Source organism: Carassius carassius, chromosome 4, assembly GCF_963082965.1.
Source record: "Carassius carassius chromosome 4, fCarCar2.1, whole genome shotgun sequence".
NCBI lineage: Eukaryota > Metazoa > Chordata > Actinopteri > Cypriniformes > Cyprinidae > Carassius > Carassius carassius.
Window position 1 is genome coordinate 26,357,344 of NC_081758.1, and position 21,363 is coordinate 26,378,706.

Consider the following 21,363-nt stretch of genomic DNA (forward strand, 5'->3'; position numbering starts at 1 on the left):
AAAGTCACATGATGAATCAAAGCTCACAACAAACAGCTTTTCCACAAGCTGAGGAGGGAAATACTTTATATAGAAGGTGCACACTGTGTCATTCACACAAGCAGCATCATGGTAACACACATCATACTGAAATTATGCAATAAACATTCATTTAATAACATTAGATGTAAGATAGAATCCTAATGTCTGCAACTGAGAAGAAAAAAAAAATATTTATTAAAACCAAAAAAAGTTCTGGCAGTGTCAATTTCCAATTTTTCACCACATACAATGACTTTATTTTTCACATCCAAAAATTTGTCATCTTTTTTAGGCAAAAATGTACTGCACTAGATGTTTAAATTAAAACATAGATACAAATTGGGTGATATTTCTTAATAATGTTGTAATAAATTATATTAAAATTATTATAATAAAAATAATAGTATTCTAATTACTTTAAATACATTTGAAATATATGTCTTCATTTCTTTCATTTTGGGGGATTGTAGTGAAACACTTTTCTGTGTTTCTAGTTTTTATTAAATGAAATGAATGGTGAAATGCTGCTCATAGCAGCTCTGGAGAGGAAGTTCATGTGACTGTGACTGTCCTCATGTAGTGACACTGCAGACGCTGAAATCAACATGAGCATCACACATGCTTGAGTATGTGGACAAAAACACACCATTCCTTCAAACAGACATCCACAGAACATGCATGCATATTTAAATAGCAGTCTTTTGCAGCTTAATATTCACAGACACTGGTCCATATCACATTTGATTAATTGTACAGCGCTACTTTTGAACTTTTTTTTTTTTGTAAAATTCTGTGACATTGAGTTTTATGCTGTAAATCACATTTTTATGACTGGACTCCAGTCTCGTCTGCATTTTTTTTTTTTTTTTTGCATCATGGGAATAATAGGGCCCTACAAAAGGGTAAAATTAAACAAAACAAAAAATGAATTATGGTACAATAGGACCAGCATGTCTTCTCATTGCTCTGATTTCTCTCTGTCTCTCTCTCAAACTAAAAATATTTAGGGTACATAGAACAACTTTTTTGTTCCTTTTGTTGGTGCTAGATGGATGGAACCAGAGTGTACTTTAATTTCTTTATTTGCATATAATCCAAGTCAGTCACATTAGATCTAACACAAACTATGAGACAGGTAGACTTGAACAAAAATAGCCAAAATTGAACAAAAATACTCTTTTTTCAATACACTGTACACCCGTTGTTAGATTAAAAATACATCATTGGAAAAAAAAATCTAGGCTTTAAAAAAGTTTTTTGGGGGAGACCTCACTAAAAGATGCTTAGCTCCCCTGTCCATGAATCTCTAGTGACGTCCCTGCTTGGACTTACTGTTGTGTAGAGTCCTCCACACATTGGTTTCTTCTAAGCTTTATGAGCGTGTAATGATTTTTTAATGGGAGCTTGGCTTCTGTTCTGTTCTTTGTGTAGTGTGCTGCTTCTCGACTGTAGTAGAACCCAGTCCTGATGTCTTTGCCTTCTCGACCACAGCCTGACGTCTGATTGGTCCAGTATCCGTCTGGAATTTTGCTTTCCCTGCTCTTGATCCCACCCTCTTTCTGCCCTAAGGGTGTCAATGAACAACGGCATTCCCTTACACAGCCACGTGTGAATGTGTGTGTGTGTCGTCTATAGTGCGAGAAGAGAGGAGTAGTGGAAAGGGGGAATACGAGTGCTTTTCTTCCTTTTAAACACACATACCTAATGACAAAATGACCTGGAAAAGTTTTGTTTTTCTAGAGATGTCTGCATGTGCTTTTAATGTGCTATATTGTTTGGGCTTCTATTAATTGTAATCCATGAAGGAAAGACGATCCTTTTCCTCTTGCTTTCTCTTTTACACATAACATACCTACACCATTCTCTCTCTCTCTTGCTCTCACCCACCCTTTTTCTCGCATGGCTTAGATCTTGTGTAAAGGGGAGGGTCTGAATTCTGTTTGCAGTGAATGCCGGAGTCTAGCAATAGCATACACTCACTCTCGCTCACACACAAAGCTACTATTCCAGCTAGAAAGAGTGTGTGAGAATGAAAAAAGAGGAAAAAGAAAGAGTTTGGATGTAGCTATACTGGTACTGGACAGTGAGATGTGTTACTGTTGGCTCTCCATGTGCTGATGAAGTGATGGTGTGAGGTGTTTCTGCACTGTTGGAGTGATTGAGGTAAGGGATTACTTTTCATTCTCCCGCCGTGGATTGTGGATCACTGATTAGTGTGAGTGTGTGTGTGTGTATGTATATGTGGACAGGTGAAAACTTACCAGAAACTAGAGGGAGTGCTTTAACATTTTGGGGTTGTGGACCGGAGTCGTGCCATACTCAGTGTTTTTATCAGCAAGTTCCTCCTGCAGTGTTTTGTTATTGTAAAAGTTATCTTTCTCGTTCTGATTGGAAATCTAAGAGGAACAGTTTTAAATATAGGGTTAACCCAAAACTATAACTGATGTTTGTAAACTTGTCTCTGCTTAGTGAAGGTCTACATCTATCACCAGCAGAGAGCAGTTCAGAATTGGAGAACCTATATCAAAGACATTAAGTATAATTTATAATCAGCGAGGTCAGTTCATTAATTTATTAAAATAAAATCAATTGACATTTCGTCAAAGACATTTTTTTAAATAGACATTAAAAGTGGCTTTGGAAAGCAATTTATGATAGAAATCTAATATGAAGTTTGTTTGTTTTTTCATTATTTTATCACTGGGCCTTATTATTTATTTATTGTATTTTTTTTTTATTTTAAAAAATCACACTAATAGGAATGCACAACATATTCAATATATTGGCCATATATGTTCAAAATGTATAATATTTATTCTTATCTGTCTATTTTGGATGTCTATGATAATTTCTTCTGTGTTTACATATAGATCATCTGTCATTTAAAGCTCACTTAAAATAAATTTTAACAAACACAAAATGTTGATAACTTTGTTAAATGTAATCTTTGGCAGACTTTTTAAATTAATATCCATTTTTCATACTGCACTTTATATTGTTTTATAGCTTATTCACTTATAGCATTTAAAAAGGTTGAGTTTTAGTTTTTAGAGTTACATTTTAATTTGACCAAATAGTACAAATTTTTAATATTGACTATATTCATCAACATTACAAAAGCTTTCCTATATACCAGGATGTGCACATGCAGTCTGTGTCGAGCTTGAGTGACATGCACACCAGTGCTTTAAACATCTGCTTATGAATACACCATTGCAGGGCACACCATGCAGGACTGTATTCATAGATCATTGTTGCTTTATTAATAGACTGAGACAGGGCAGGGAGTAAGGCTGCAGCTGAAGGGAAGGAAGTGGGCTTGGAGAGTGCAGGGATTGCAAGGGGACACTACACTAGAGGCTCCACACCAGCTATTCCCTGGAATCTGGCTTTTTGGGAATGCTAGAGTGATTGCTTTCAGCCTGCAATTTTCTTTTCTTTCTACCTACATGTTTTAAGATATGTTCCACGCCCCTACCATTGTCTAACAGCAAATCCCTAAAATTTGCCTGTTGTACCAGAATAAATCTAAAGAGATGGCCAGAAGGCCAGGGAGAAAAAACAACAGCATAATGCAGTACTTTCACAGCTGTGACAATATGTACTGTATGGTCAATCATGGTCTAAATAGTTGAAGGTATGAATGAAAATTAATAACTAGATCCTCAGAAAGAGAGTCTAGATAAGACATTCTCATTTCACTTGCAAAATACCTGTTTCGAGTAGTTTGAGAGTTTTTTTCCTCATGTGAGAGTTATGACTATGGGTTTATTCAGTAGGGGACTTTACCTGTGGAATGTTAACTGCCTGTCACACGCTCTTTCTCCTCATCCGGTGAAACTCTCCCATCCCCTTCTCCACACGTCTGTTTCCAGTGCCGCATCTGTCAGTCAGAGCTCAACCCAGCACCCGACGCTTTGACCAGAACCGTTCCTCAAATTTTACTGTTTCTGGTGACTACATTTTATGCATTCAACAGACACTTTAATCCAAAATGACTGACAATACTGTTCAAAAGTTTGGGGACAGTAAAAAAAGAACACAATGTTTGCAATGTCAATGAAAACTGTTTTCATCATTGGTAATATGAAATGTTTCTTGAGCACCATGTCAGCATGTTAGAGTTATTTATTATTATATATATTATTATATTATTTTGGGGAAGTCGTGACCTAATGGTTAGAGAGTCTGACTCCCAATCGAAGGGTTGTGAGTTCGAGTCTCGGGCCGGCAGGAATTGTAGTTGGGGGGAGTTTATGTACAGTTCTCTCTCCACCTTCAATACCACGACTTAGGTGCCCTTGAGCAAGGCACTGAACCCCTAACTGCTCCCCGGGTGGTGCAGCATAAATGGCTGCCCACTGCTCTGGGTGTGTGTTCATGGTGTGTGTTCACTGCTGTGTGTGTGCACTTTGGATGGGTTAAAAGCAGAGCACGAATTCTGAGTATGGGTCACCATACTTGGCCGTATGTCACGTCACTTTCTTTATGAAGGATCATGTGACACTTAAAGGGATAGTTCACTCAAAAATGAAAATTGGTAAACAATGATTTACTCGCTCTCTAGGTATAGGTGTATATGACTTTCTTTTCTCAGACGGATCCAATCTGAGTTATATTAAATGTGTGTGTGTGTGTGTGTGTGTGTGTTTGTTTTTGTGTTTTTAACAAAAACATTTTGAATAGGACATCTTTTTTCTCTCCAAAATTTGCTAGTTGACTAATGCAACCTAATGTAAGGTTTAAATGTAATCTGCCTAAACATCTCAAGATATTATCCGGATTTGAAGCACTTGTTAATCCTAGATGTAAATGGGGCCTTAGTTTTAGTAATTTACACACACTGTAGTATATGTACTTTCACAATACTTGCCTTGTTAATGTTGGCTGAAGAAGAGGATGTGGAATTTGTCATTCTTCAAAATCACTTCTTGAACTACTTTTAGATGTAGCTAAAAAAGGCAAGCTGTGTGTGTGTGTGTGTGTGTGTGTGTGTGTGTGCGTGCGTGCGTGCGTGTGTGTGTGTGTGTGTGTGTGTGTGTGAAACAGGAAGCTCATTGTTCTTGCCTCATTACAAACAATCGGTTGGTCATCTGATCCTTTCATGATTGGTAAAAAAAAAAATCTGTTAATGAATTTCCGCTAAAACAGAGCTACTGAAAGAGTTAAGAAAGAGTTAGTCACATGTACACACACACAAGCTGATGATGACAAGTATCTGTTTGTATTTAACAAATCCAATGCTTTATGATGTGCTCTAAACAAATTTCTATCCAAAACTGTGTTTTTTTTAAGAAAACCCCATTTTGAACCAAAATCCAAGGTACTTTCTACAAACTTTCCCCAGCAGCTGAAGTGCAGATTGTTTGTCTTGTCATGGTAACAGTGTGTTAGGGAGGCAGAGGAAGCTCTGATCGCTGCTGTGTCATGCTGTGAGTGATGTGTGCTTGACACTTTGACCTGGGCATCCACATACACACAATGCCCAGTGTGTTTGTCTTTGAACAAAACAGGAAAATACATTCATGCGTAGTTCACTCAACTCCACAAATACATACAGCCTTCTACACATGTTTCTGACTCAGTGATGACTGTCAGAGTGCAGACACTGAATTCCTCAAGGAGTGTTTGTACTTCAAGGAGTGTTTGTACTAAAAAAATAAAATAAGTAAAAACTGTGTGAGGTCACAACAGGAAAACTAAAGAATGTGCATCATTTCCATTGCTGCCATCAGACTTCCTTCATCATAGACAAACAAACACCCAGACAGGCATTTAGTCATACACATTGAGGCATGTGGTATGTTATGAGCCCTGACAGTAACAATAGGCTGAGAAAAAAAGCTTGTCACTATAGTAAAACAAAGGGCATGCTCCAGTCAGCCAGTATTGGCCTCATGAAGTGGATTTCATGGGATGTTTGGCCATTTCTAGTGAGATTCCAAACATAGAGAGCATAGATGCTTAGTAGGAAGGATACTGTAGTTTGCATAGTATGAGGAGTAAAAAGTTTGGCTAAAGTTTACATAAAAAAGTGTATTTATTCTACATGAAATGTGTTTGCTGTGCAGTCAGTATGGAGTATCTGACCCCATTTAATGGAATTATGGGGTGCATAGTCATTTATCATTTAATATAAGGGTTAATTGTAATTTATATAATTAAGCACACACACTTTGTAAGCATATAATATATAATTCTGTATGTGAATGTATTTGATTTTTATATTAAAGTATTAAATTATATATATATATGTGTGTGTGTGTGTGTGTGTGTGTGTGTGTGTGTGTGGAAGTGTTATTTTTTATTAATTTATATTTAAATTATTTTACATTTACATGTAATCATTTAGCAGACGCTTTTATCCAAAGCGACTTACAAATAAGTACAACAGAAGCGTTTTATAAATGATAATTATGAATTATAATAATTTGTATAAGTTATATTTGTTCACACTAGTATATAATAGCATCATGTTGAACCGAATCATCTGTGTGACTCAGGTGTTTGGTGGCGGTGCAGGTTAATTCAGGTGCTCTGATTTTGTCAAGTGATCTGAACTTGCCCTGTTGAGAGGTGAACACTACATCAAGTGCAGCTGAAAACAAATGCCAAGGACCAGTTTGTCAGATGTCTTATGCTGCTAAGTCTGGTCCAGTAATTTTGTAATAAAAATTTAGTGCTAAGCCATGATCCAAATGTGTGTGTACGTGTGTCTTTGAGTGTCGTTTCAGGCTTCTACCGAGCTGTTTGAGGTCTCCTTAACATCCTCCCCAGAAAAATACATCAAAGTGAAATATTTATGTGTGGCAGAACTTTTGCTTTTTACTTAGAATAAGAATTTGAAATTTCCTATGATATTTTACTGGAGTGAGACTATATTTATGAATATTAATCAGATATTCTGTATGTGATAAACAAACATGGTTGAGATCTATTTCTCTAATTTAGAGTTGAAATATGAAACTCACCCAAAGCTGAAATTCTTGTGATTGAGATTTGTGTACTGAGTGCTGAAAAACTAACATTATATGTGTTTTTGTTTTTTTTGGAAGTACTGACTCAACTTCCAGTAACTTAGTTTCTCAGTATCTGAATATTTCATTGCTTAATGCTTTAAACAATGACATCAGAGAACTTGCTGGCTTCAGCAATGTGACCAGATATCTCTTTCTGCCTGCACGGCATCAGTGACTCCAGCATGTGACAGTGCTCAGTGCTTCTATTCATTCAGTTATTTTGTGCACAGTTCCATCATTTCAGTTGCAACACAACTGTTTCAAGTGTAGTGCAACCTGTTCCTTTAAGATCAAATTTAATTTGAAATTTTAATTATTATTATTATTTATTTTATTTTTTTGGCTTTTGAAACTTACAGACAGACTATATATCTGATAAAAAAAGTCCTAAAAATGTCTCTATAAAATAAATCGTCTCAGGTTACGAATGTAACCATGGTTCCCTGAGAGGGAACGAGACACTGCGTCCTCTGAGGGGACACTATGGGGGAACACCTCGTGACCCGTGTCTGAAGCATACTTTGAAAAATGCCAACGTGTTGGCCGGCGACAGCCTCTGACGTCACTACCAGCGCGACTATGAATACGCACCTGTAGGACCCGTCACTTATCTTCTTCGTGAAGCTTGCGTCCGAAGCATGGCAGGGAGCTAGAGGACGCAGTGTCTCGTTCCCTCTCAGGGAACCATGGTTACATTCGTAACCTGAGACGTTCCCTGTCAAGGGAATTTCGAACTGCGTCCTCTGAGGGGACACTATGGGGAACAGTATACCCACGCCGCCATGCTGAGGGGAGTGCAGACCAGAATCATGGCAAACACTAAGTACCAACTCTACCACTTCAACGGGAGTCGCCCCTGGGACGGTTCGACGGCTGTCTATGACATTATCCCTTACGGCCAAAGGCCTAAGCTACATACCCAACTTACCTGTAGGGCCCTGGCCCAGGGTAGAGCTGAAGGCTTGGAATCACAAAAGATTCCTTTAAAGGGATACGACTAAGAACCTGGCACTTTCTTCGACCAAGTCTTTGCCTGTCACACAGGGGCTACTGCTAGCTTTCGCAAAAACTTGCCAAAAGAGCTGTCCCAACAGTACTCTAGTAGCGGCGGCGTCCTGTTCTAGATAGGTATCAGCGGATACCTAGGTGGAGTGGTGCCCAAGATGAACGGGGCTTTAACTGACTCAAGAAAGGGCACGAAGCAGCCGCGCGAAGCCCTTACCATATAGGATTTTAGAAAGAATGCAGAGTACTAGCGTGCGAACTTACCACAGTGTGGATTTCAGAAAGTGTGCAAAGACTTCACGTGCACACTTACAATAACATGGATTTACAAATACTGTTCTAAGGAGGGGCTCTCGTGGAACTCTGATAGAGCAGCTCGTAGATGGAAAGGCCCGGGAGCAGAGCAATTGGAGGACGGAACGTACAGATGAAGCCTCGGCCATGCCTGTACCATGGCGTCCAGCCCCCAATGGAGCTGGATGAGTCAGAGGAAGCCAGAGGGGATAGTGTGATGCTCTCTCGAGCTGCAAAACCGATCCACCCATGTCTGGCCAACCTCTCCAACTCTGCTTCAACACTTTGGTGCGAAGGCGCCATTCCCCGAGCCTCAGCCCCTGCCTCAGCAGGATGTCTGCTCTCACAGTGCGTCTCAAAACAGTATGTAGTACTGGAGCGCTCTGAAAGAACCGCTCGTATGCTGAAACCGATGGCTGCGAGAGGAAAACGGCCTCTTCCATTCCTTTTCGACTTCTGCATGCAAGTCAGGCAAGAATGGAAGGCTCACCTGGGCTGGAGGGCTATGGTCAGACAAATAACGCTCATCGAGGCGACCTCATGACGTTACCTTTCTGGCACGCTTCCATGGCAAGTCTAATTTTGCCGTGGCGCGATCCATAACCTCTAACAGCTCCTCATACGCAGGGCAGGAGGATTGAGAAGGCTTAGCCTCAGCTTCTTCGCCACTCTCAGACATCTCCTGCTCTTTCTGGGTAGAACCCAGCAGAGCACTAACTTCAGTGTCAGAATGGGTTAATGACAACGCATCCTCCTCCCGAAGTTCCCTCTCGCTCGCCGCCGGAGAGTGTGAAAGGGAAAGTCCCTCTCTACACTCCTCAGCGAGATCCACCTGTGATCCCCACGAGCTCATTCTCCTCCGTGCCTCGGCAACGGCGGGTCCTGAGCTGCGGGATCCAGATGGCTGTCCCTCTTTCCTCGAAAAGAGAGACAAATGAGAGCGGAGCTTTTTCACAGAAAAACGCTCGCAGTGCACGCAGATTGCCCCCTCAAGGACATTGCGCGCGTGCTCTTCGCCCAAACAAGAGATGGAAAGAGTGTGTGTGTCATCGGGTGTCAGATAACGCTGACACGGATGCACACACTGTCTAAACGCCTTGCTAGTGGAAGCCATGATGATAATAATAATAGATCGCTCTTACCGTTTTGGTCGTTTCTCAGATGCACACTTCAAACAAAACAGTCAATGAAGACGAAGAAGATAAGTGACGGGTCCTACAGGCGCGTATTTATAGTCGCGCTGGTAGTGACGTCAGAGGCTGTCGTCCGGCCAACACGTTGGCGTTTTTCAAAGTATGCTTCAGACATGGGTCACGACGAGGTGTTCCCCCATAGTGTCCCCTCAGAGGACGCAGTTCGAAGTTCCCTTGACAGGGAACTAATATTACATGATGTTATAAATAACAAGGCAGCATTGTCATCTGTTTAAAGCACCAACTTTATAAATTATATTTAAACAATAATTATAGCAGGTACCAATTTAAAAAAAGCGTGAATTTCTAATCAAAAAGGCTGATCTACAATAAAGCTTATTTTATTCTGTGACTTTTACCAAGGACATAAATCTAGAAAACTTTGCATCATGTTACTGTTTTCTCTTTTTCTATAATGACCATAGCTTAATTCACACAAGGATCTTTTGTGATGCATTGTGTCTTTTTGCCTCTGGCTTGTTTGTATGAGTGTACAGGTGCAAGTGTGTCTGTGAGCACATGTGCAGGACTGTTGCCATATTGCAGAGCATTGCATAACAATCTGTCAGAGATATTGATACATGACTCCGATTATCAAAGCTCTTCATCTTATCTGCATTAAGAAAAGACAGACAGACAAAAGATTGCTCTGATTTTGCTCTGGGTTTAGATGATATGTAATTAAAATTTCAAAGATACTGAGTGACGAGCGAAGGTTTTTGAATAGTGAGTGTACACATTTCATAAAGGAAGACTGCAGCTCGGTGTGTTTAATTGAAGAAGCTGAAATGTTTACAGCGTCTTCTTTTCTTCTTTCTCTTTTGTTGTTATTTAATAGATAGATGTTATATCCAACCTGTGTGACCAACCTTAAACCTTAGAATGAAACTGAAGTAATTCTACAAAAGTGCAATTTTATATATTTAGCCTATATAAAATCAGCTTCCTGCAGGTTTTAAATGTGAGGTGCATCATTATAGAAAGAATAATAATGTCTGCCCAACAAATATAAATAAAGAGACTTGTTATTAGTATAACCTGAAGCTGTTTTTGTAAGAGTGTTGAAGTGTTTAGGATTCGGGCACCTAAATGAACGCCTCCTCAAAACAACACAAAATCTTTGGGGAGACTGTGCTGAGAAAACTGGGTCAGCTGCTGCTGTGAGTCTGTCTGTGGATTTGGGGTTTATTGTCATTCTTTCTTTTTTATACTGTGTAACAAATGATGACATCATCATTCTACAGGTTATGCTCTCTGTTTGTGTGTTCTGATACACACATACACACACTTTCAGCTTTTCCTTGGGCAATGGGGATTGATAAACAAATTTGTTTCTGACTTGACAGAGAGGCAACAACAGCAAATAAACAAACAGGATTATCAGGCAAGGAAGCACACAATCTGTTGCAGAACCCATGTATGTTTTCAGTCTGCTCGATGAGTAGGAGTTGATGAGCTCATCACATCACAAAATTCTCCAAATTTACCAGCTCTCCAAATTTTAAGAACACTCTTAGCCATTTGATACATTTTTAACAACATTTTTTTGAAAAGGGGCCTTTGATGATGATGATGTTTTATTATTATAAAATGATTAATATTTGTTTTATTAGGCAAAGGCCATATGAACTCACTACTGTATGTACAAGCTATTTGAAGCATATATAAGAAACAACAGTGGTTTAATCCGTTTACCCTACTCTTCCAAAGACTTGTTTTTGTTTTTTGAGTCAGGTTTTGGATTATCAGGATTGTGCTGATCATCATGATCAGATCATGGGTCAAGTTTGGACTTTCTTTGTGACAGTTATACAGAAGCATATGATGCGAGAAGAACCAGGAAGAAATAGGAACTGATTAATGCCCCAGGTCTAAAAATAAAATCCTGAGAAAGGAAGGGTGGGTTTAAACTTTATATAAAGTTCAAGAGCAGAGATGAAGATGATTTTTAAACTGATCAGTCATTCACTGTATCTGATTATAACAGACAGGCAGTCAAGAGTGAGAAAGGGACACCTGTTTACTAGATCCTCAGAGATATAGACCAGATATACACATGTGCGCATATAAATAGAAGTTTTTTGTAAAAAATAAATAAATAATAAAAAAACAAAACTACTGCTATAGTGGCAGAAGTAATGTCACAGCAGATTATTTCAATTTTAAGAGAGCTCTTGAGAAACTGTATGTTTTCATATTTGATTCAGTTGTTTGGTTTGAGCTGAGTTCTGCCTCCACAGGTCTCTCTTCGTAGTGCTTGTATCACTGTAGTGCTATGGGCAGCTGTTTATCAGTGTAGCTAGGTAATGAGCCCTTGGAACACACAGAGTTATATTTGCACATTTTTCATAGTGCCCTCTAGTGGTAAAAGGAACCTTCAGACCTTCAGAGAAGCATTTCACCTTTAAATGCATGTTTAATGCATCTCTTTTAGGAGAAGTTGGCTTTTTTCAGTTGTTGTTTTTCAAAAGTTTTCAAAAGTGGGATCTGATGTTACACTCTTTAGATTAACTCTTTGTGTCTGTCTGCTTTAGGTTTCTGTAATGTATTATTGCAAACGTTTGGGAGTTTTTCAGTTTTTGAAACAAGTCTCTTATGCTTACCAAGTCTGAATTTATTTGATCAAAAATACAATAAAAACTATGATTTTTGAATTATTATGAATTATTATTATTATTATTATTATTATTATTATTACTTTAGCTGTTTCTGTTTGAATGTGTTTTATTCCTGTGATGGCAAAACTGAATTTTCAGCAGCCATTACTCCAGTCTTAGTCCACTGAGAGTCCTTCAGGGATCATTTAAATGCCTATTATAGAGTCTTTATTTTTTATCAGTGTTGAAAACAGTTATGCTGCTTACCGACTCCAAACTCATTATACCTGCTCAGATGGTGACATAAACAAGCTGTCCAGTGGATCAAATCAGCATTTGAATTGCTCTTCCTCAGCTTTTTTAGTTTTAGTTTAGTTTTATTTTCTATATAAGTGTGCATGAGCTAAATCTTTGCTTATTTGACCCTATGATGTCTTGTTCTGTTAATCATGATGACAAAAGCATAACAACACACAGAAAGAATCAGAATAAGGGGGATATAATGGTGTGCAGGTGTGTTTATGCATATCTGCTTTGACTTCGTTCCTTGGATTAATCAAACAGGCTTTTTTTGTCTCCAGAAGATGGCGCTGTGTGCACAGTGCAGAATTTGCCAAAACCCTCTCCAATGATTTAATATAAAAATAAGAAAAGAACACACAAATATCTGTTTGGTACACAAACTCAACCCCATTGCCTACAGTATAAGGGTAGATAGAGGACTGATTATACCTGCTGTGAGGACCAAATGTTTGGAAATGTAAGGTTGAAAACCAGCTTGTGAGGGCATCCTCACTATTTGAAAGGCTAATGAATCATGTTTTTCTTCGGATCTAATAATGTCAGCAGGTGTGGTTGAGGATTAGCAGTTAGTAGTTGTGGTAGTGAGTTAAAACCATCACTGCTGCTCAGTAGCAATGCATTTTGGATGCTGGTGTACCAGCAGTCTTAACTTTACCAGCAAGGTTCACCTGTTTTTGTTTTAGTTTAGTTTTTTTCATAACTATGCTGACCAGTTTGGGCTAGCATGAACCTTCATGCTGGTGTAAGCTGGTCTTTTCTCTGTAAAGTGCGGCCAATGCTGCAGCGCACACAGGAAGCCATCAGGATTCAAGTAAGTAGACACATACATCTATCTGCTCTCACCTAATTATCCCAATTCTCTTTTTTTCACGTTCTTTGAAGAGTACATGAGTTGTATGTTACTTGTTACCATACCTCTCTGCCACTCCTTTTTCTACCTGTGTTCTTTCTTCTGTGGCAGTTAAATAACATGGTTTGTGGGAGCACACAGTTTCAGGCTATTTGCAGTGTGTGTTAGTTAAAGAGAGCTCTTGACGTTGTCAGTACAGTTTGTGCTGTTTTTCACGATGGAGTGGGGTAAGAGGAGGAATGCTCTTTTAGCACTCCCCAGTCTTTCAACCTCTCACCCTCTCATTGCCCCCTTGTTTCTCTCTTTGGCCTTCCCCTCTTCTCATATTGTGTCTTTCATGTATTCTCAACTATCTCACATCTCGCTGTGTTTGTGTGTGCCCATTTGTGATTTCTCAACAGTCATACAGTATCTATACTGCCTACAATGTACAAAAATCGAAATAGTCAAACAGCCTATACATCTGTACCTTTAAGGCAACAAGTTTAAGGGATAGCTCATCCAAAAATTTACTTAACCTCATCCTCATTCTACTATGCAACACAAAAGTGGAAATTTTGAGAAATGTGCCCTTTTTTTTATTTTGTCTATTTAACGGAAGTTAGTAAACCGTTTGGTTGCCAACATTCTTCAAAGTACAGGTTTGTCTGTTTGTTCAACATTAACTTGAACGTCTAAAAGAGTGAATATAAACACTGAAGAAAGATTGTGTAAAATCATTTATATTGAGCCAATTTATAGTACTTCGAATGGTCACTCTAAAGTTTGAAGTTTTAAACTATTCTTTTTTTTCTAGTTTATTCCAATTTGTCCTACTTTGGATCTTTTGGTGATGTTATGCCCTTTTGTTCCTTCTGCAGCTTTTGTTGGAGAGTGTTTGGGGCTGAAACAGACTGTCAATAGAAAGATAAATAGCAAATCTTTTTCAGCACAGATTTGTCTTCTATCTGTCTGCTCTCATTCTGCTTGTCCTTTCTTTTTCTTTGGTGAAGTAGATCTTTCGATACACTTCACATACAAGGTCAGATAACTAAGTCAGTCATCAGATTAGTCGAAAACTTTCTGCTTACTTTTTCTGAAACCCCCTCAAACATGCACACAGGTATAATAAAGGCACATAAAGAGGAAAAGAATCCACTGACCTTCAGTGAAAAGAAATTAGGATCAAAAGTGTCTTGAAAAAAGTGTTCTGTATAGTACAAATCACACATACACCAATAAAATCAGACAGTCCCTATTGTGTAAAGGAGTAACCCCCCACCCCCCCAAAAGTGCATTCTTTACTCACTAATAATAGCTTGACATGACAAACAGATATTTAAGTCATTATTGACTGATAATCTTCAGCTCCAGAGAACAGTTAAAGGGATAGTTCACCCAAAAATCTAAATTATGTCATTAATAACTCACACTCATGTCGTTCCAAACCCGTGAGACCTCCGTTTATCTTCGGAACACAGTTTAAGATATTTTAGATTTAGTCTGAGAGCTCTCAGTCCCTCCATTGAAACTGTGTGTACGGTCTACTGTCAATGTCCAGAAAGGTAAGAAAAACATGATCAAAGCAGTCCATGTGACATCAGAGGGTCAGTTAGAATATTTTGAAGCATCGAAAATACATTTTGGTCCAAAAATAGCAAAAACTATGACTTTATTCAGCATTGTCTTCTCTTCTGTGTCTGTTGTGAGAGAGAGTTCAAAACAAAGCAGTTTGTGATATCCGGTTTGCGAACGAATCATTCCATGTAACCAGATCTTTTTGAACCAGTTCACCAAATCAAACTGAATCGTTTTAAACGGTTCGTGTCTCCAATACGCATTAATCCACAAATGACTTAAGCTGTTAACTTTTTTAATGTGGCTGACACTCCCTCTGAGTTAAAACAAACCAATATCCCGGAGTAATTCATTTACTCAAACAGTACACTGACTGAACTGCTGTGAAGAGAAAACTGAAGATGAACACCGAGCCGAGTCAGATAATGAACGAAAGATTGACTCTTTTAAGATTGCAAAGCTGAATTTCTAGCATCATTACCTCAGTCTTCATTTTCACATGATCTTTCAGAAATCATACTAATTTGTTTATTAGATTGTCAAGAAAACTATATTATTATAATTGCTGAAAACAGCTGCTGAATATTTTTGTATAAACTATATATATTTTGGCTTGTTTGTTATATATATATAACGAAATAAAATAATTGTTAATGATGATATTATTTCTCTTTTTGGCCGAACTATCCCTTCAAGACTGTTCTCCAGGGGTCTGTAAGATAAAAGCACATTGTAGACATGTTGTACTTATCTGTGTGTGTGTGTGTGTTGTTCCTATTATGGCATCTGGAAGGGCAAGATTGAGCATGCAAGATATACAGTCCTTTAGAAAGTTCTCCAGTGTCCATCACTTTTCTCTCATACTAATACTCATGCACACAATCGTAAACTGTGGTGAAAGAAGTCCCAAGTGTCTAAGTCTAGCAAAGTCATGAGAACAGGAAATGACCTCGATTCTGAGTTTGCCCCTAAGTGTGACCTGGAGCAAACAGATTGTGTTCACTGTTCAAGCAAAGAACAGTGGACCTATGTGTGTTGTTATGAGTGTGTTACATATTTTCAGTGCGTCTACAGGGACAGAAGGGGGAATATCCGGTCGTAATCCTGATGCTCAGGCTTAACAAGGGCTGAATTGAAGTATTTTTCGTGTGATTCTTAGTTCGACTGCTTTATGGCACTGGGCTTATTGTCACCTGGGGAGTTACAGCAGTCAAACAGAAGGGGGTTGGGCAGGGAATCATTTGAAAGCAGGGAGGTTGAATGGATAACAATAGGCAAATTGAATAGAGTTGAACTTCTGTGTATCCAGCTTCCCTGAAAGAGGCTTGATGCTCACATGGACGCCCCAACAGGTGGTGCAACGTGTGTTGCATTGTATTCAGAGATATTGAGACCAATATCTCCTTTCCCCAGAGATTTTAAAGGGATAGTTTACTCAAAAATGAAAATTATTATTTCATCCTCTTGTCTTTAAAACTGGTATGTATTTATTTATTTGATAAATAAAAGAAGGTGGTTTGAAGAAATGGGCACCTCAGTCGTGGTATTGCCGGCCCGAGACTTGAACCGCAACCCTAGGGTTAGGGCTCAAGCTCTCTAACCACTAGGCCACGACTTCCCCTAAAATTGTATGTGTTTGGAATGACATGAGGAAGAGTACTTGATGACAGAGTTTTCATTTTTGGTGAACCACCTCTTGTACTAAAACACGCCTACTGTGATGTCACACCGTATGTAACCTTTCAAGAACTTGTTTAATTTAATTTTTATTTTTGGCCATAATCTCTAATTGTAGTAAGTAATTTGTAAATTAATGTGCATGTGTGTCTTTGTGTCCATCTGTTCTGCTGTATTACAGCTGCTTGACCCACACCCTCAGCCCTGGCTCCTTATTGGCTGATGAGAGTCATATCTGGAGAAGCTAGTCTGGGCCCCTATGAGGATTCACATCTAAAATCTGGACTGGATTTTCTTTAAAACTGGAACAGTCTTGATTGGGACTGTAGTGTTTTAATTTGTGTCAGCCTTGCATTTATCTTTGACACAAACTGTATAATGGAATCCATTCAGCCAATGGAAGAGGCATGCCAGCTTATAGTAGGACTCTAAAAGACAATACACAGTTCTTGGCTCAGCTCTGGGATATCAGCTGGACATGTTTCAAATCTCCAGCCTCTGGCCAAGCCTTTTATCTTACAGACACGTTTGGTTTCACTTCGCACCTGGACTGTTTTTTTTTTCTCTCAGTTGAGGGATTGAACTAGATATTTCAGGCAGTTGAGTGTTTAGAAATTTCTGGATTTTTTTTAGCCAACAAATGCTCTCCATTAGAGGGGAAGTCGTGGCCTAATGGTTAGAGAGTCGGACTCCCAATCGAAAGGTTGTGAGTTCGAGTCCCGGGCTGGCAGGAATTGTGGGTGGGGGGAGTGCATGTACAGTTATCTCTCCACCCTCAATACCACGACTTAGGTGCCCTTGAGCAAGGCATCGAACCCCCAACTGCTCCCCGGGCGCCGCAGCATAAATGGCTGCCCACTGCTCCGGGTGTGTGCTCACAGTGTGTGTGTGTGTGTGTTCACTGCTCTGTGTGTGTGCGCATTTCGGATGGGTTAAATGCAGAGCACAAATTCTGAGTATGGGTCACCATACTTGGCTGAATGTCACTTCACTTCATATGTTTGGGTGGCCTTTGATGCAGAAGACAGATTCCTGTTATTTGTGTGTGTTGAATTAATTCAAAACGGTTCAAATGTCTCATCTCCAAAGTCTGTGGAACGATGCAAAGGATAATTGTGCATTCAATTTAGAGGTAAAGTGCCATTTTTGTACCACTAGTTTAACCCAAGGGGTCAGGGTTTGGCTGAATACCATGGCCCTGTTAGCCTCTGCTGGTAGATGTTATACTTGCTTTTCACGCTGGCTGAAAAATATACTAGATGGATTATTTTTTCTTCCCAAACCACAACTCTAATAGTAGATGTTTTACCAGCTGTTTACCAGATGTTTTACCAGTGGCTGTTTTAGTGCTCTTAAAAGCATGACATTTTCTGTATATGTTCACTGTCTGCTGCCTGTGCCATCACAGCTCATAAGTGAAGAGATTTCCGATTCTATACTAATGTAGGCAAGTACCATTGAGAAGAATAAGAATTATAACGGGAGGCTCTATATTTACCTTTAAAGGTGCACTAAGTCATTTTTGCAAACAATGTTGATATTTGAAAGCACCAAAACAAACACGCCCTTACCCCAGCAGGACCTCGCCCCTATTTTGATCACTTTTTCCACACGTTTGTGCACAACCCTGGCAGTGACGGTTGTGGAATCTGCTATGCCTGCTGGCTGCATATTTACGCAAAACCAACACAGAAAAGTTATGTGAAAAGCAAAATCAACTTAACTCACCAATCAAGAAAGGAACCTCGGCATCCCATTCCCTTCCGCACCGAGTTCTCTCCACCACTGGAAAGATGCTCATGTATTAACAGGGTCTAGCCTCTTGCCTGATTATAACTCTTCATTTTAATGTTTTATTCTCCAAGATTTTCCTTTTTTTACATCTCTCGCTATCTATAGTCGATCTGCTAATATCCGTCCTGTGCACTCACTGAGCGCTCTCTTCTCCCTATCATTACTAGACACGCCTCTTACAGCTGATTGGCTGTGGGTTTGTTTTGGGACCTCGGTCCGACACAGTGGTCAAAACGTTTTTCAAAATGTATCATGGTTTCAAGAAAAATATGATTTTAATAGTACAAAAAATATGATAGTTGTCTTGATTTTTTATTATTATTATTGTTATATTTTTATACAAAATGAAAATGGGACTGAGAAATATTATTTACAAGTTCCATCTAATTCACCCTATATACAGTATGTTCCACCTTCTCCTGATCCAGCCCTGGTTTTCACACAGACTCTTCAAACAAACTTTGTCTTCTGGCTCTCTCTCTGTGTTCAATGGTATAACTCAGCCTTCCCTCTACTTAGAGACAGAGTGTGTGTTATAGAGAGAGATAATGTGGTCCTGAAGAGCCTTTTGAGCTTTTCTTCTCTCAGTGAGAAATCAAGCAACAGAGAGAGAGAGAGAGAGAGAGAGAGAGACAGACAGGGAAAGCAAACTTTCTCTCCTCCTATTGGACTTTTTCCAGACTTGAGTGCTGGAATGGATTTCCTCTGATACTTTGGATATCACTGCACAACTGTGTGGTTTATGCACGGAAGGGATCTTTCAAGTTTTGTTGACTGAGCGTGTGTAGGTGAGGCTTGTATGTGACAGGAGCGTGCTCGGAGCTATGTCAGGTGTAACACGGAAAGGTTCTGGGAGACCAGGATATTACTACAGACTCCTGGGTCGAACGAGGCTACAGAGACAGCGCAGCCGCTCCAGGAGTAGAAGCAGAGCCACAAACAATAGGGGTAAACATCTCGTTATAACTTTGCTACATTGTTTCTGAAAAATCCCTCCAGCCCTTTTAAAGTACTTTTATATGTTGTAACAGTGCAGTACATATTAATAATACCATAACTGTTACATTTGCCACACTTAGCTGCAGTACGTTAAGCTGTGTGTAAGACTTCTGTTGTTGCCAAAGTAGTAAAACTTCATGACTGCAGCTGCCATAAACCGTTATTATTACCACTTTGTTAATGGCAGCACTCTTCTGAGTACTTTTTTTATAAAAGCTGTTTTTTGCCAACCCCCCCCCCCCCAACCCACACACACACACACACTTTTTATACTTTATTTTAATTCTGAATAAGAACATCATTGAATGAATGAACTCTGAGAAATGCAAATCACTTTATTTTGCACTTCTTTTTAGATTTGAAGGGGTCATATGATGCAATTTACATTTTTTTTCTTTCTCTTTGGAGTGTTACAAGCTTTTGGTGCATGAAGAAGATCTGTAAAGTTGTAAAGACTAAAGTATCAAATCCAAAGAGATATTCTTTATAAAAGTTAAGAGGCAACCACACCTACCTAAACCGGCTCATTGTAACACGCCCTTACATGTCTACGTCACAGTGTGGGAAGATTTACATAATGCCGGCCAAATGTTCACACAAAGAAGGAAGGTATAACTTTTATTATCACTGTGTCCGCCTCCACCATGTTCTGGAGACACTGTGTTTCATTGTGAAAGTGAAGCTACTTTATTTGGCCTTCCAAAAGAGGACAAAACTAAAATCAGTGGTTAAGTTGTATTTACAACGCTGTTCCAGAACAGTTCAACCCAAATATTCAGATGTGTGCAGTGCATTTTACAGAGGACAAGGACTGTTCCCTGAACCAGTAGCCTACAATGCTTCTGTGCACAAAGGCTGTTTCTATATAGTAGGGCAGTTCCAAACTTTGCAAGGACAGTCTGGCGCTTCTGACTCATAGACTGTAAGTAGGTTTTTTTATATTTAAATAATTTGCCACTGATGATTCAAACGCAAGTTTTGAGCAGTTTAGAGTAACGCCTGTTGTTTGTCATTTCTCAAATGCAGACATGGTTTTGTTTTTACATGGCGCAATACGCAATGCAAAGTGTAAAAAGACAGTATAAGTCATTATAATAATTAATTATTGTTTGAAATGAGTTTTATCGGTGTTGTCTCGTCCCTTCCAGGAGACGGCATCAAAGTATGTAAACATTTAAGTAAAGGGGCGTAACATTTCCATCACACGCTTGAGGTATTCAGCCAATCACAATGCATTGGATAACTGGCCAATCAGTGTACACCTCACTTTTCAGAACAATAAGCTTTGTAAAAATCGACACATTTCAGAAAAGCGGGGCATAGAGGAGAAACAATTTTAGTGTGTTTTTTTTTTTTTACTTTAAACGGCATAAACACATTGCATTGCACCAAATACACTAAATAATGTTATTTTAGCAACGTCATATGACCCCTTTAAAAAAAACTGGATGCAAGCACTTCCTCTTTAACCATGAACCATTTTAGAGTTTCTATTAATGTGTTTCTATCGTTTGGGTGTGGGTGGGTGTGTGTTAAAGAGAAACGTGATGTGAAAATGTGATGTGTGAGTGTGTGTGATGAATGTGAGCGATGATCAGTCATTGTTGTCAGAGTCTGTGCATTAATAGTGTGACTCTTTTTGGAGAATAAATTATGGCAGTAGGTGACAAAATGTTTTTTTGTATCATTAAAAAGTAATCGAAACATTCACACAGACAATGCATTCAAAAACAACAAATTCCTACAGGAACCAAGTGCCACTATATGTTGCTTGGCAATGCTGAATGACTGATTTTTTGACTTTGGAACTATTTTTTTTGGTTAATATAATATCAAATTTGACAAATGTATTTATTCATAAAGACACAGTACTGTGATGTGAAGTAGTATTAACTTCTTTTTCATAGAAATTTATAAAAGAAGCATCAACATGGACGGATCATGTCTCAAGTGTGTGGCCTTTTTTGTTATTAGGTACAAAAGCATTTTTTATTTCTTCAATGTTTGTTTCCATCCGATCTTAAATATTTGGTTAAGTTCTCTGTATAAAAAAC

The 21,363-nt window shown here is 38.9% G+C and overlaps 1 protein-coding gene across 7 annotated transcripts in view; it reads left to right on the forward strand.

Annotated features, from left to right (window-relative positions):
- The window catches only part of LOC132139620 (disabled homolog 2-interacting protein-like), a 111,187-nt gene that overhangs the window by 21,334 nt on the left and 68,490 nt on the right, over positions 1–21,363 (forward strand). Inside the window, exon 1 of one of the 7 annotated variants that reach the window (XM_059548110.1) lies at positions 2,057–2,184. The exons of 3 other annotated variants lie outside the window; for them this stretch is intronic. Coding sequence is in view for 2 of the 4 variants with exons in the window: in XM_059548106.1 (XP_059404089.1) it covers positions 19,135–19,258 (124 nt within the window). In the remaining 2 variants the exon portion in view is untranslated. Of the gene's footprint in view, positions 1–2,056; positions 2,185–18,820; positions 19,259–21,363 lie in introns of those variants that run through there. 3 more of the 7 variants (XM_059548108.1, XM_059548106.1, XM_059548107.1) reach the window with 3 other exon arrangements.